Source organism: Enoplosus armatus, unplaced genomic scaffold, assembly GCF_043641665.1.
Source record: "Enoplosus armatus isolate fEnoArm2 unplaced genomic scaffold, fEnoArm2.hap1 Scaffold_50, whole genome shotgun sequence".
NCBI lineage: Eukaryota > Metazoa > Chordata > Actinopteri > Centrarchiformes > Enoplosidae > Enoplosus > Enoplosus armatus.
In genome coordinates, this window is record NW_027261242.1 from 11,952 (window position 1) to 27,261 (window position 15,310).

Below are 15,310 nucleotides of genomic sequence, written 5' to 3' on the forward strand. Positions count from 1 at the left end.
TATCAACAATTTTATTGACTTTTATGGAATTTTATTGGTACAAAAAATGTTTTTAACTAACTAATTTATCGTTCCCATGAGCCAGCGCCCCTCGTAGCGTTCCTACGGAACGCTCCGCTTTTACCTAACCTAACCCTCACACCTCCTCACACCTCATTCCCCAGTCCCCAGGCTGACGGCACTCTTCAACCTGGCGACTCCACCCCTCCCCCACCGGTCACCTCTACCCTCTACAGTGTGCTTCACTACTGACCATGTTAGGAGACAGCTGATGAGACTCCACTCAAGCAAGGCGGCAGACCCTGATGGTGTCAGCCCCAGGGTGCTTAAAGCCTGCGCCCCCCAGCTATGTGGAGTACTTCACCATGTCTTCAACATGAGCCTGAGTCTTCAGGCGGTCCCCATGCTGTGAAAGATGTCCTGCCTCGTTCCTGTGCTGAAGACGCCGCGTCCCAGTGGCTCCAAGGACTACAGACGGTGGTGTCAGAGAGGAGGATGCTGTCCAAGCTGTCATCTTGGACAATGTCTAACATCCTCTCCATGACGTCCTCCCAAATGTACAACAGAGCGCTGCAGGAAATCATTCCTGCCTGTGGCCATCAAACTGTTCGACTCCTCCCTCTGTCACTGACACTCAGAAGAAACAGACTGGACATCTGGACCTACTTCTACATATACTACTTCACTATTACTTATTCTTAAATGTCAGTGCAATACATATATATTCATACACAATAGTGCAATACATACATACATATATATACATACATATCATTGCTGTTGTAGATATTTTTTACTTTTATTTTTCACTTAAATATTGTAAATGTTTATATTCTTATTTTCTATTTCTTATTTTTATATTTTGTACATACTTTTATTTCTAAATTTATGCTGCTTTTCTACTTGAATGGGAGCACCGCTACTGTACAATTTCCTCCTCAAGATCAATAAAGTATTTCTGATTCTGATTAATGCATATCAATTTATTATCTCATTGCTTTTAAAATGTCGGAGTTTTTTTTTTGTCCAAGTATGAGAAATAATAAGGGATCTCTGGTGTTAATTTGGTAAAAAAAAAAAAAAACAACTCAAAAGTGACAAAATAACATCCATCAACTAATTTATACTTTAAAGTGCTTTCTTTTTTTAAACAAAGGTGACAATTCATGGAGGCTTTAATGTGATTTATTATGTACAAAGTGTTTTTTCTTTAAAAAGCTTTTAAACTATGAAGATATTCAATTAAAACACTTCCATAATATTTCTGTGAATGATCACAACTCATCCAATTAAAGCGCAGAATCACAAATAAATCAATTTGTTCTGGTTTTCACTGAAATTCATCTGATTTTCTAATAAAATAAACATAAAAAAGATGTTTTGTGTTTTCTTTATATCTTTATTTTCACACTTTAACAAACATTCAAAAAACTGTGCAAATGAATCAAATGAGTCAGATGAATTCTGTCCACACTGAAAAACTCAGAGGCCACAGAGGAACTCAACAGACATCCTGGGAACTTAAACTGAGACTCTACTGGTTGAGGGCCACTTCAAACCTAAAATAAAACATTTCCAAACAATAAAATTCAACTGTAATCAAGTCGTCTTTCCCTCCTCTCAGTACTACCTGTCTCTCTGCAACCTGTCTCACTGCCCTGCATGTTCTGTACAGTAAAGCTACTCTTTACTACATTAAAACAGGTGACGCCACACACAAGTTCTGACATACAGATGAAATGTTACTGAATATTTACACCCAGTTACACAGGTAATTGACAGGTGTAACTGTAACTGACTCAACTGACGGGACTATCGTTAGCTTGTTAATATCTGACCTGTTGAGAATGAGGAGTTACAGATAATATGAAATATAATCAAAACATTAAAATGCTGTTTAACAATAATATACCTCCAATTACAAAAACATTTGATTTAATGACCAGAAAATGTTGGTTACATTATCGTAATCAGATAATTCAGTTTGTACTGGGTCTTACGGGTCTTTACTGGTCTGCACTGGGTGTCTCCTGCTTGCTAGAAAAAGTTTCTGTACTGTGTCCTACTGGTCTGTACTGGTTTTCTGAGCTCCTCTGTGGCTGCAGTGGATTTCCCAGCATGCCTTGGTAAACAGGTAATAAACAGGAAGTAAAGCTTGATGCACGGCATCAGTAATGAGCAGCAACAACGTCCTCGCTGCGGTGGCCATGTTGGCTCTGAGTGATATCACCATGGTGATGTCATGGTAACACTGATCCATTCACACACACACACACACACACACACACACACACACACACACAGTTCTGTAGTCCATTGGTCAATCAGAAGAGGACCCGCTCAGTCTCTTTAAAGTTCACTCTGATTGGCTGCTTCCTCTCTGACTCTTCTTGTTTTCTTCTGTTGGCGTCTCTGTCAGATGAACGACCTTCCTCCATTGTCACTGATCCTTCCCATCATCCTTTGCTCTGCTGGGCGTGGACAGGTGAGCAGAACTCAGACCAGCAAGGTCAGAGGTCAGGGGGGTCGCAACTTCACGGGTCAGGAAGGTCAGAGGTATCCACGGTAACCTGACGAATAAACCAATCAACACAGATATTTATTGGTAGCCCTCAGACCTCAGCAACTAGTCACCATACCTCTGCAACTAGTCCCCAGATCTCTGTAACTAATCCCTCTACAACTAGTCCTCAGACCTCTGCACCTTGTAGCAGCAGGTGTTGTGTGTCCTCACCTTGATGAAGATGGTGTCGTCTTTGATGTAGCTGCCAGTCTCCAGGACGCTCTGAGACACAAAGAGAGGACAGCCGGAGGCGATATTCATCTCTGCTGCAGGACGTCTGAAGCTGCTGCTGTTTGGATCAGGCTTAAAGGCATCACCCAAGTGTTTCCTCGACGGACCCTGGTCCATCAGCATCAGAGTCACCTAACAGACAGACAGACAGGGAGAAAGACGATCAGCATCATTTTGGCCACAAAACAACAAAATGTTTAACCTATTTGAACCCAGAAGTCTCAGAAATAAAGAACGCTTAAGGAAGCAGCCAGGAAGCACACTGGCCCCTCATCAGTAGGTAACTAGTCGGTAAACCTGACAGTAACCAATCTGTAAATCTGACAGTAACCAGTCAGTACCTTCTGTTTGAACGGCCAGGGCAGCAGGGCGTCGTACTCGCCCCTCATCACCACGAAGAACAGTGAGAGGTGTGTCCCCTTGCCCATGCCGTCTCCGTTCAGGTAGACGCGGGCACACATTTTGTACCCAAAGTAACCAGTATAAAATGGCTGTGAGTACAGCGACAGTGTCTTCGCCGCCACCGCTTCCTGTTTCCGTCTCTTGTAGTCGCGGATCTTCCAGATCAGAGTCCCATTGTAGCTTGCCGTCTCCAGCACCTGGAAACGCAGGTCCATGTCGGCCAACCGGATCTCGTGGACACTCAGCATGTCATCATGGCGATTCAGCTGAGTCTCCAGGGATGCTGCAGAGAGGTGGATATTCATTTTTGAGTTATTTATTGACTGTGTGTGTGAGTCCCCAGACCTCTGAAACTAGTCCCCCCACCCGTCCCAGGTGTGTGTGTTCTGACCCAGAGTGTGTGTTGTGGATCCAGTCCCACTGCGTCCCCCTTGTTCCAGAGCAGTCAGTCTCGTTCGGACGTTCTCCAGCGTTCCTCTCAGGTTTTCCACCTCTTCTCTGAGCATACGAAGAGAGCGAAGCTCTAGCTCCACCTCCAGGAGCTTCTCTGAGTGAGAACTCATTAGTTTCTATAGGAAGAGAGAGATGATTGGCTGTCCAGGTTCAGGGGAGGGACCAGTCAGTCTGACTGACAGACAGAAAATGTAGTTGATGATAATGAGGCTCCACCCCCAGTGTCTGGTTTCAGTTGTGTCACTTTAAGCTCCACCTTCACAGTGTTTATTGTTCCCACCTATAATTTGTATTTACAGCTGCATCTGCCACACCAGGTTTAGAGTCATACTGTTTATATGATGTACTACATGCAGTACTGTTTTCTGTTTTCCTGGACTCAGATGTCATATTAAAATCAAACATGATGTTGAAAAGTCTGATCCATGCATTCATCTCGAGCAGGTTACACTACAGTCCCAGTCTTACTTCAGGTCTACAAAGAAAGCTCTTTTTAATTGGGTGGGATATTTTTTCTTCACTATTTTATGGAATTTTAACTTTCACAGTATATGAAATGAGCTATGCAAGTATATTGCCTTGCCTTAGTAGAATTAGTAGCCTTAGTATTAGTATTACCTGCATGGTGGCCAGTTTCTGCTCCATCTGTCGGTTCTTCTCTCTCAGCTCGTCGTTCTGGTTCTCCAGTTCAGACAGACGACTGCTGAGAGCAGGAAGCACCTTATACCTCTCCAACAATTCACCTTTAACATCCTCCAACTAGAAATAAAAACAAAGATCAGGTAAACTTACACTGAACCTTCTGTTATGGTTACCTCTGTCTGGTTGCTATGGTTACCTTGTTCTCTAATGTGGAGTTTCTGTTGGCCATCATTCTCAGGTGTTCAGCTGCAAAGGTGGACTCATGTTGCCTCATGTCCTGATTCAAACCCTGAAACAGAGCACATACAGTAAACACATTACACAGTATATATAGTACATACAGAGCACTGGTACATTCGCACTGAGAAGAAGAAACACAAGAAAAAGTAGAGGATGAGCAGTTACCTTGAAGGTGCAACCGTAGCGGTGGAACTGACAGCTCACTTGAGCTTTGGGACAGTCATGTTGGTGACTGGACAGCTGAAACACAAAAGCACTCAATCAGTATCATCAATGTTGCTGCTGTGGAGTTAAACAGGTGAAACACAGAAACAGAGCTACACTCAAGCACAGTCCTTTCGGCGGTGGAGGATAAACTGGATCAGTACCTCACTCCGGGGCAGGGAGGAGAAGGAGCAGTGGTTCGGACATGATACTGGGAACGCTGGACATACCGTGTCTTTGTGTTTCTGAAAACAGCAGAAAGTCATAACAAAAACTTCAGACTGGAGTTCAGAACAGCTTCACCAGTCAGAAACAAACCAGCAGCAGTCTAAGAACCACAGGAACGCTCTGATTCAGTGTCCAATCAAACTTTCTTTATCAATTTAAAATGGTTTCCTGTTCTCAGGTCAATTTCTGTCATGTAGGTTGACATAGTCTCTGGGACTGCAAAGACCTCCAGGTCAGCAGAGGGTGTTGCAGAAAGAGAAATGCAGTTCTAATTCACTACTTATCCAACAGTTAATAAATAAGGGTTTCTCCTCAGACAGTCATTTGTATATTCATAACAGAATTAACATGTGTATCACAGTGTATTCCCCTTCCTGGGAAAGTAGCTTCATTTATCAGTTTAATGCCAAGTTTCCCAATAGAACCCCTGTAGTGCTCTTCCATTTATCCAATTGTACCATGAGGCTGTAAGACAAATGTCTATTCCATTCTCAGATGGACCACTGTATAGGCCTTGAGAAGCCAACTTGAACCTTCTTGTGAGTTGGGTCTCTTAGGTGCCCCCCTAGGGCTGACACAGAATACACATCCTAAGTGCTGGCAGTTTCAATGTCTCTTTTCCTTTCCCAGAAAATTAGGTTATTCCAGGCCATACCTTTTGTTTAGCCTGGTGTTTCCTGCAACCCTGAATATAAACCTGGCCAGAAACGTGCTTAGAGAGAATCTTACAACTTCTGTCTCCACTGCCCAGTGAACAAAACTCATCTGAACCAGCCACAAAATTGGACCTGAAAGAATAATTTTCTTCTACAATGTCAAGTACCAACTTTGGTACTTGCCAAGTTCAACCCGTTCTGTCCATCACCACGACAACGCTGTGGTGATGTCCACACAGTAAACATGACCTGACAACTAGCCCCGAGACCACTGGAGCAAGTCTACCTGCAGTGATGTCATGACGTACCTGCAGGTCGGTCAGAGGCATCTTGGTCATGCAGAACTCGCAGCAGGTCTCTCTCTGTCTACATTTCCAGCTGAGGTGGTCTGGAATCTCTTTCCTCATCATTCGCTCTTTACATTTACCCAATGGACAGGGAACCTCGAAGAACGGACACACATTGAGGTGGTCCTACAGACAGACAGACATACAGACATACAGACAGACTGAGTGTCATAAATCCTGGTCATCATCTTTATATGGACTCCTGGGCGGTTAAACTGTCGACCTTAACTGTGTTTGATGTGTCCCTATACAGGATATATATAGGATATACAGCCAACCAGAGAGCTGGATTCTCTATTGACGTGATAACAGTGTTTGAACATGTTTTTCTCACAGGTATCTGATGCAGACTCATCTGCTCCTGACAGCCGTTCGCTTCACTGCGGCAGTAAACTTTAAGTGCCATGATCTCCCGATGGCAGCAAACGTCTCTGAAGATCTGAAACACAAACACAGGAGCTTTAGTAACTGACCAATAATCAATCAATAATTAATGACAACTTGATCTCTGTTGTGGTGTCACTTCCTGCCCACCTTGTCTTTGAACAGAGGCTCCATGTCAGCTGGACATACTGGGTTTGGATGACTGCAGGAGGAGTAAGGAAATAAAGTTACGGATTCAACTGAAGACACGTGTTACAGTGCTACAGTACAAGTGCTTAGAGATGGTTTCAAAACAAGACATAAGAAAGTGCTAGTAATGGTTGTTGACATTTAGTTTGAGAAGGTGGTTTTCAGGTTACAGTAGAAAAAGTGCAGTGACTCTGGCTGACTGGCCGGAGTGGAGGGTTTGACCAAGGCTCGGAGGTAGGAAGGAGTAGTTCCCTTCACTGCCCAGCACCAGAGTTCTGACCTGGATGCGAGCACCAACAGGAAGTCAGAGTAGTGAAGAGAGAAATGGGGTGATGTGGGAAAACTTGGGATGGTTAAATACGTAATGCATTAGCTGCAGAGGTGTGATGGCAGATGCAGGGGCTCCAGAGAAGAGGGAGTTGCAGTTGCAGTTGCAAGTCCAGGCAGGAGATGACAAACACCTGGATGAGCACCTGAGCTGCCTGATGTTGTAACGGAAGAATTGACAGGAGCTACTGCTGCCATGCTTGCTGAGAACAACAGTTTGTCATCCGGGGTCACTCCCCGGATCCTCGCCGGCAAAGATGGCACCCCACAGTGTTGTCATGGTGATAAACAAGTCTCAGACAGGGAACCCTTTCACTTGGAGGAACACAAGCTCAGTTTTGTCCACGTTGAGCTTTAGGTGGCGGCTTGGATTATGAGGACAGAGGAGGGGGAGTTCACACTAACAGGGCTAAGCTCTTCCATCACTGCAAGGAGGGCCATCGTAGTTCAGTGGCCTGCTTTGAAACCAATCTAGGAGGTTGTCTGTAAGAGCATAGCTGCTACACCTACTACACCTGTTGTAACATCACAGGTAAATATTCTACATGTGTCGAGGAGGGTTTGTTTGCTGCCTGTGTGCACCCAAACAGGTGACCACACTGCATACACAGGTGACCACGCAGTAAAGACATCAGACCATAAAGACTTTCAGGTCTAAGAGACATCAGAAAGTTGGGTCTGATATTCTTTAAGCTGAAAGGTGACATAGCACACACTTGGAAAACACTTCCTGTCTACTTGTCTCACGGTCTCTCCGTGTGTCTCACCTGAGGATGTCGTTGATGCAGCTCTGACAGAAGCGGTGTCCACATTCGGTCTGGCGGGGCTGACACAGGACCAGCCTGCAGGCCTCGCAGCAGTATTTGGCTTCAGGAGTTTCTACAAAGTGATCTCTAAATCCTCCGTGAAGAGGCAGGAAACCTGCAGGGACACCTGAACACAGAGACACACCTGAGTTCAGTCAATTTGAACACAGAGACACCTGTTCTGACCCTGTATTGGTAGAGAAAGATTGGAGGTTTTCATAGTCAATACAGTCAGACAGTCAGCTGAGGCAGCTGCTGATTGGACCTGAATGTGGTTATCAATCAATTAATCAATCAAGTTTATTTGTCACATGTAATCACATAAGGTTCAATCACAGTGAAATTCAATTTGTGCATTAAAAATAATTTAAAAAGAATAAGAATAGTAATAAATATATATATATATATGATGGGGGGGGGGGGGGGGCAGTCCTGCTGGGCCTAAGCATCGGGCAATATATTTTTTAAATATATTGCGTCTCCACCATAGACTGTATATAAAGATGGACGACGCGTCTCCGCCACAGACTGTATATAAAGATGGGCGACGCGTCTCCACCACAGACAGTAAAGATGGCCGACGCGTCTCCACCACAGATTGTATGTAAAGATGGCCGACACGTCTCCACCGCAGAATGTACATAAAGATGGCCGACGCGTCTCCACCACAGAAAGTAAAGATGGCCAAACTGGTGGAACCAGGGTATCGAGGTCCAGCCCATACACCCGCCCGACCAAAACGCAAGCACATCACAGTCAATCACAGCTGTCAATCATGACGTTTCACCCCGTTTTTATGGCATCAAATAACTAATCAAAACTTATTTGATGTGTGCTTTTTAAAGTTTGGCCCAACTCAGTCTATGGTTAAAACGTGAACGCGCTACAGTAAAACAGCAGGTCTGAGATCAGTGTTCTTACCCTCATTGTACATAGAGCGATGTCCTTTGAGACATTTAGGGATAATGTCAAGGAGGAAAGGTAAAAGCTGAAAGACCACAGCAGTCTATTCTGCTTGTTTTCACTGACCCAGTCTCTCATGAAGGAGACGACACAATTAAAAGCTAATGGAATTCATCAAATGACTTAGAGTTTTAATCAGTCTTAGTTTAATCCGATTTTTGTAGAGAGCAAAAAACATTTATATTATTTGTTTTAATTTATGTTGTTGTTGAAATGTGCCCAGCATTACAACGCTGTGAGACTCAGGAGTCAATCAGGAGCTTTTTCCAAAGTTTTTGTAGAGTGCATATTATTTATTTCAATTTAATTTCTTTTGTTGTTGATGAAAACACATAATTCCAAGACTGTTCATTGTCAGATTCTTTGTAAGACCCTGCTATAATTGTGTTGTTAGAATAAGTCATTTATTCACACATTTTTAAAAAAAATCAACAATACTTCAAATCTCCCACGTCAGGCCGCCAGACCCCATCAAAAGATACTTGCCACCGGGCTTAACAACCTCTCTGGGGGTATCCCTGTATCCTTTAGGCAGTGTAGAGTGTCGCCAATTGTACGTTCAGCTGAACGAACCACTCTTTGCAGGGCCTTTTGGTCCTGTTTGGTGCTGTTTCCGTACCAGGCAGTGATGTTCCCCATCAGGACGTTCTTGATGGTGCAGGAGTAGAAATTCCTCAGTATTCGAGGGAATACCAACTCTTCTCTATCACAGCGCAGGGCTAGGACTCGCTGATTATTTATGTGTTGAATGTTTACCTTGTGAAGTGGTGGTGTCGCTGGGAGGCCAGGGATTGACTGGTCGGTGAGAGGGCGGCGTGATGGGTGGGGCCACTGAGAGGGGCATGGCCAGGGAGGGCGCCACCTGCTGGAGGGGAATCTGCACCTCCCTCCCGTCAGCACTCCTCCCCGCTGACATGACCTGTGGGGGGAGGAGGGGGGAGTTGGGAGGAGTTAATGAGACAACAAACAGTTAACCAACTAATTAAGATTCACAAAATGTTCCTTTAATGGTAAACTGACACCAGACATCTTTCTAGGTTTGAGTTTTGACCTCAGTCTGCACATGCACAGTGGAGTCAAGCAGAGGGGCGTAGCCAATGAATCATGCACTGGCCAAAGAGCGAATGATGAGTAAAGAGTGAAATACAGTGAAAAATTAAAATTTAGCTTCAGTAATGTATGTGAGTAACAGCTGAAGGACTGAAAGGAGTAGAAATGTCGGGTAACATGAAAGCACTTCCCCTCCAACATTTTACTCATTTAACTCCTATGAGTACTTTCACTTCAACTCTGTTCAGCACTTCAGCTATTAAACCCACACAAATAGAAAAGTTCCAACAAATAAAAATTGAGCTGGAGGTGTTCAAGCGTCAGATGAGGTGAAAGAACTGAAAGTAACTGTCAGATACAAAGACAGTGCTGAAAGAAGCTGAGAAGCTGAAAGGAGTTCATGTGCCATTTGAGGTGTGAGCAAAGTAAGTGTAAACAGTGAAAGGAGTTGAAGTGTTGACATGGTCTTTCAGGTGGTTGCTGTAGTGATGTCACTGCACCATGCACACTCACAAAAGAAAAAAATCAAACTGAAACGGAGATATTTAAAAAAAAAAACTGTAATTGATTTTAAAAAGCTGATTGGAAAATGGAACATTAAAAAAGTGGAAAATATAAAATCTGGAGCTTTATTCAAAATTGTGTCTTTAGCTGAAGTAGATGAAGTTCAAAGTGGGTTCGAGTTGTGTTTAAAATGTTGCCCATACACTTCCATTATAATACAGCTGTATAATAATATACAGATTTGAAATATAAATAAAAGTTGTATGGTTAAATTATTAAAGATAAAACCTTGAATACAGAAACAAAAATGCTAAAGCAGCTGCACATTTTAAAGTTTGAATGCTGTTTCTATGAATGAATGTTGATGTAGAAGAATAAAACTGAAGTGAGCACATTACCTTCAAAACATAAAGAGTTGTGACCTTTAACCTTTACCCTGACCACAGAATCAGCTGTTGTACACACACAGACACACACAACAAACAGAAACACATCACTTCCTGTCATGGCTCAGCTGTGGGGATGCTAGGGGCTTTTCCACTGACTGCATCATTAACACACACACACACACACACACAGAAAGTGATGTGTGTGATATCATCACAAACTGACTGTGGCTTCCTGACTGAACTTCAAAATAAAAGAACTGAATGATTCACTGAACACATATAGATATCAGCAGTATATTGATCATTCTGATTTCTGGAGACATTTCTGAAGCCAGTCAGTTACCAGAGGAGGATAATAAAACTACCATAAACAATAAATCATTATCAGCTCTATAAGTCAATTGCACACATTGTTTGAAGACTTCATACTAATTTGAGGGAAAGAACTCTGATGTCGATAAAGAAACCTGATAAATTCAGTAACTAAATCAGACGATTTCCATGAGAAGAGGAGCCTTTACTCATTATTTCATGACAACTTCATGTGTTTACTGGGAATGTAAAAGAGATGAATGCAGCTTCATTCATGTAATCTGTCTGGTCACTCTGTGAAGAGGTGATACAAAGGTGTCACACTGAGTGGAATCATGACTCTCAGAGCAGCAGCCTCTGTTCACAGAAACAGAAACTGGAATGTTTCAGTTCTCAGCAGCAGAGGGGGTTTTCCTTCAACACACAACAGCTGACACACAGCTGAGGAGAAACTGTGGAAAGTTCAGGTAAATAACAAAGTTTCAAAGCTATTCAAGCTATTTTTACATGTTTTTGATTTGTGTTCATTGTGACTCTGACCAGCAGAGGACGCTACAACTAACAGCTGTGAATCAGACGAAGAAGAAAGCCCTCCTACTGTGGCCTCAGACAGACCTCAGATAAACCTCCTGCTGTGGCCTCAGACAGACCTCCTGCTGTCACCTCAGTCAGACCTCAGATAGACCTCCTGCTGTGGCCTCAGACAGACCTCCTGCTGTGGCCTGAGACAGACCTCCTTCTGTGGCCTCAGACAGACCTCCTGCTGTGACCTCAGATAGACCTCCTGCTGTGGCCTCAGACAGACCTCCTAATGTGGCCTTAGACAGACTTCCTTCTGTGGCCTCAGACAGACCTCAGATAAACCTCCTGCTGTGGCCTCAGACAGACCTCCTGCTGTGACCTCAGACAGACCTCCTGCTGTGGCCTCAGACAGACCTCCTGCTGTCACCTCAGTCAGACCTCAGACAGACCTCCTGCTGTGGTCTTAGACAGACCTCCTTCTGTGGCCTCAGACAGACCTCAGATAAACCTCCTGCTGTGACCTCAGACAGACCTCCTACTGTGGCCTCAGATAGACCTCCTGCTATCACCTCAGATAGACCTCCTGCTGTGGCCTCAGATAGACCTCCTGCTGTGGCCTCAGACAGACCTCCTGCTGTCACCTCAGATAGACCTCCTGCTATGGCCTCAGATGGACCTCCTGCTGTGGCCTCAGACAGACCTCCTGCTATCACCTCAGATAGACCTCCTGTTGTGGCCTCAGACAGACCTCCTGCTGTGGCCTCAGACAGACCTCCTGCTATCACCTCAGACAGACCTCCTGCTGTGGCAGGTGTTTGTGTTTTCAGCAGCTAAATTCGATTCATTGAGTAAAAACAGAAAGCACAGCAGAAAAATATGATTGTCTTGTTGCTGAAACAGTTAGTTGATTTATTGATTGGTTGATCAACAGTTTTGATAATTCACTAAAATCACTTTTTCTGTAGAGCTGACACTAACAATTATTTTCATTATAAATTCATCTGCTCATTCTTTTCTAGATGAATTCCTTAATCATTGGCTATATGAAACATCAGAAAACAACCAGCCGTCTCAAGCCAAACAGACAATGACTGAAAATAAACAGGAAATATTCACATCTGAGAAGCTGGACACTTTTGGTATTTTTGCTTGAACCGCAACTGAAACGATTAATTGATTATCAAAATAGTTACCTATTAATTATCAACTACTCGATTAATTGTTGCAGCTCCAGTTTTCTGACATTTTATAAACTAAAGAATTAATCAATGAATCAAGAGCATAATTGGCAGAGAGATCAATAATGAAATTAGTTGCAGCTCTACATTAAAGTTCTGTTTTTTGTTCTGTTATTTTATGAATAATAATAATCATAACAGGAACTTTTACTTGTAAGACTGTTTAACTGCACATAAATCTGCACAATCTGTACATACTTTATATTTTCCGTGTATATATTTATTTTTGTCCCCCATATTTTTTATATCTGTATTTATTATTTGTATTTTGTTTTTCTTTTTAAAAAAATACTTCTAATTCTTATTGACACAGTGCTGTCTGCTGTGTGTTTCTGCACCGTTCTGTCTTTGCTGCTGTGGGATTAATAAAGTCTATCTTAATCTTAATCTTAATACTTTAAGTACGTCAGATCAGAATCAGAATCAGAAATACTTTATTGATCCCCAGGGGAAATTGAAATTGTACATCTAGCTGATAATACTTTGAATACAGCTCTGTTACCTGTGTTGAAGTATTTGTAATACTTCTTCCACCGCTGACTGAGACAATATATCCTGCACTCCATGTTAATGTAGTATTTAGTGTTAATACTACTTTGTCTCTGAAATACTGAGGAGGGTTTGAATATATACTAAATACTAATAACAACTTTAACTTTAATAATAATAATAATAATAATAACAAGTCTGTTTTATCATCTGTCCATGAATCAGATCAGACTGATTGAATAATTCCACCTTAAATGTGCAGTTTAAGGAATGAATCTCCTTTCACTTTATGAGTTTGATTTTTCAGGTCTGACTGTGTTTTTTCTGTTTCTGAGATTTAACAAACTGTAACTGATTGATTCTTCATGTATTGTTCATTTATTATTTGTTCTGACTCTCAGTTTGTTGGTTTGAATCACTGAACTGATCTTTGATGTAAACAGACTGACGTTCATTTGACTGCTAATGCTAACGGAATGTTAGCTTCTTTATCTTTTTTCTCTGCTGTTTGTTCAATAAAGATTATTTCAGTTTAAATACCCATATTTAAGACTCACTCACTCACTCACTCTCACTCTCTCTCTCTCTCTCTCTCTCTCTCTCTCTCTCTCACACACACACACACACACACACACACACACACAGAGCTAGCTGTAGCATCTGTTGTATATCCCTCCGTTACAGAGAGCTAACACACACTGCTAACATGTCCGCTTCTACTAGCTTCTGTCATGTTCTACTGAGGTTCTACTGAGGTTCTACTGTCTCTGTGACTCACATGAATCTCCTCCGCAGGCCACAGCTCAGCTCAGCAGTTCCTCGGCTCAGCGGACTCAGGATTCAAACCGTCAACCTGCCGCTGCCGCTGCCTCGGAGCCTCCGGGCCTCAGGCGGACTCCTCATGGTCCGGGTTCAGGTTCAGTGTTCTGCGGGCTCTCCGGGTTCTGTCGGTCCTGTTTGTGTGTGTGAGAGAGAGACAGAAGTCACTGGGATCCAGTTCAAAGATCCAGCGGGGAGGACTGGACTGATCACACTGGAAACCCCCTCCACTGCTTCCGCCCAGGAAATCCCCCAGCTGCCCGGAGAGAGAGCCGGCCACCGGGGGGCGCTGTTTACAGGAGACTGTCCGGAGGGAGAACCGGCCACCGGGGGGCGCTGTTTACAGGGGACTGTCCGGAGGGAGAGCCGGCCACCGGGGGGCGCTGTTTACAGGAGACTGTCCGGAGGGAGAGCCGGCCACCGGGGGCGCTGTTTACAGGGGACTGTCCGGAGGGAGAGCCGGCCATCGGGGGCCCTGTGTGTTCTCTATCCACAGTGACACAATCCACAATCTTCTTTCTTAGATGTGACAATAATGAAAAACACAAAATATATATTTATATGAATAAATGAAAGTACAGTAAGAATAAATGAGCCGTTTAGAAATGAAACGCCTCATTCACCAGCTGTCTGTCTGCTGATATGTCTCATAAATAATAAAATAAACAAAAATATCCTGTTGTCTCTATCTCAGTTTACTGATTTGTTTCACATTTAGCCTATACGAAACTCACCTGTAAATCTACAGTAACATGAAAATGGCACTACACACTGATGTTAACATGTTAACAGGTGCTCTGAATGTTAAGATCTAATGGCAAACTAGTCCAAATAAAATATAGGAACATTACAGAAAATAATGTTATTCTAAATATGACTGTAAATCAAGGACTCTGGAAGAATCCATCTTTACACAGTAATCAAGTACAAGTGTTCCTGTTCATACATCTATGATAATCCTTCATTGATCACTTCAACTATGTATATTCACTGGAGTCAAATGTAGGTATCATCAATACGGTGATAACAATACACAATACAATAAAAAATACACTTTATACCTTTTATTCAGTTCCTTGAGTCTGGACGGAAGTGGATGGAAACTGCAACCTGACTGGTTGGAGGGGGAATAACCGTAGGGCGCTGACTCTGGTTTCATTCTAATCTGTTATTGGACAAGGGTATACAGCATGAAATATTATTTTCTAGTTCTATTTATTGTGATTTTTAAATTATTTTAAGGATTAGATAAAGGTAAACGACACACTGTTTTTAAGTGTTTTCAAACTTTTTTACTGATGGGTTTAAAAGTAGATCGCAATTTGCACATTATAATTTCTTTTCTAATATGC

General features: G+C 42.9%; 1 protein-coding gene across 1 annotated transcript; it reads right to left on the reverse strand.

The window, feature by feature from the left end:
- Positions 1 to 1,378: 1,378 nt before the first annotated feature.
- LOC139307250 (TNF receptor-associated factor 3-like) lies at positions 1,379 to 14,120 on the reverse strand. The gene is made up of 14 exons (XM_070931088.1): positions 13,918 to 14,120; positions 9,392 to 9,554; positions 7,634 to 7,799; positions 6,501 to 6,552; positions 6,301 to 6,405; positions 5,928 to 6,092; positions 4,900 to 4,980; positions 4,697 to 4,771; positions 4,488 to 4,580; positions 4,268 to 4,408; positions 3,588 to 3,765; positions 3,136 to 3,479; positions 2,735 to 2,926; positions 1,379 to 2,570 (listed from the first exon to the last, which is right to left on the reverse strand). The coding sequence occupies exons 2-14, from the start codon at positions 9,549 to 9,551 to the stop codon at positions 2,535 to 2,537; spliced, it is 1,788 nt and encodes a 595-aa protein (XP_070787189.1). The 5' UTR covers positions 9,552 to 9,554; positions 13,918 to 14,120; the 3' UTR covers positions 1,379 to 2,534.
- Between the last annotated feature and the right edge of the window lie 1,190 nt (positions 14,121 to 15,310).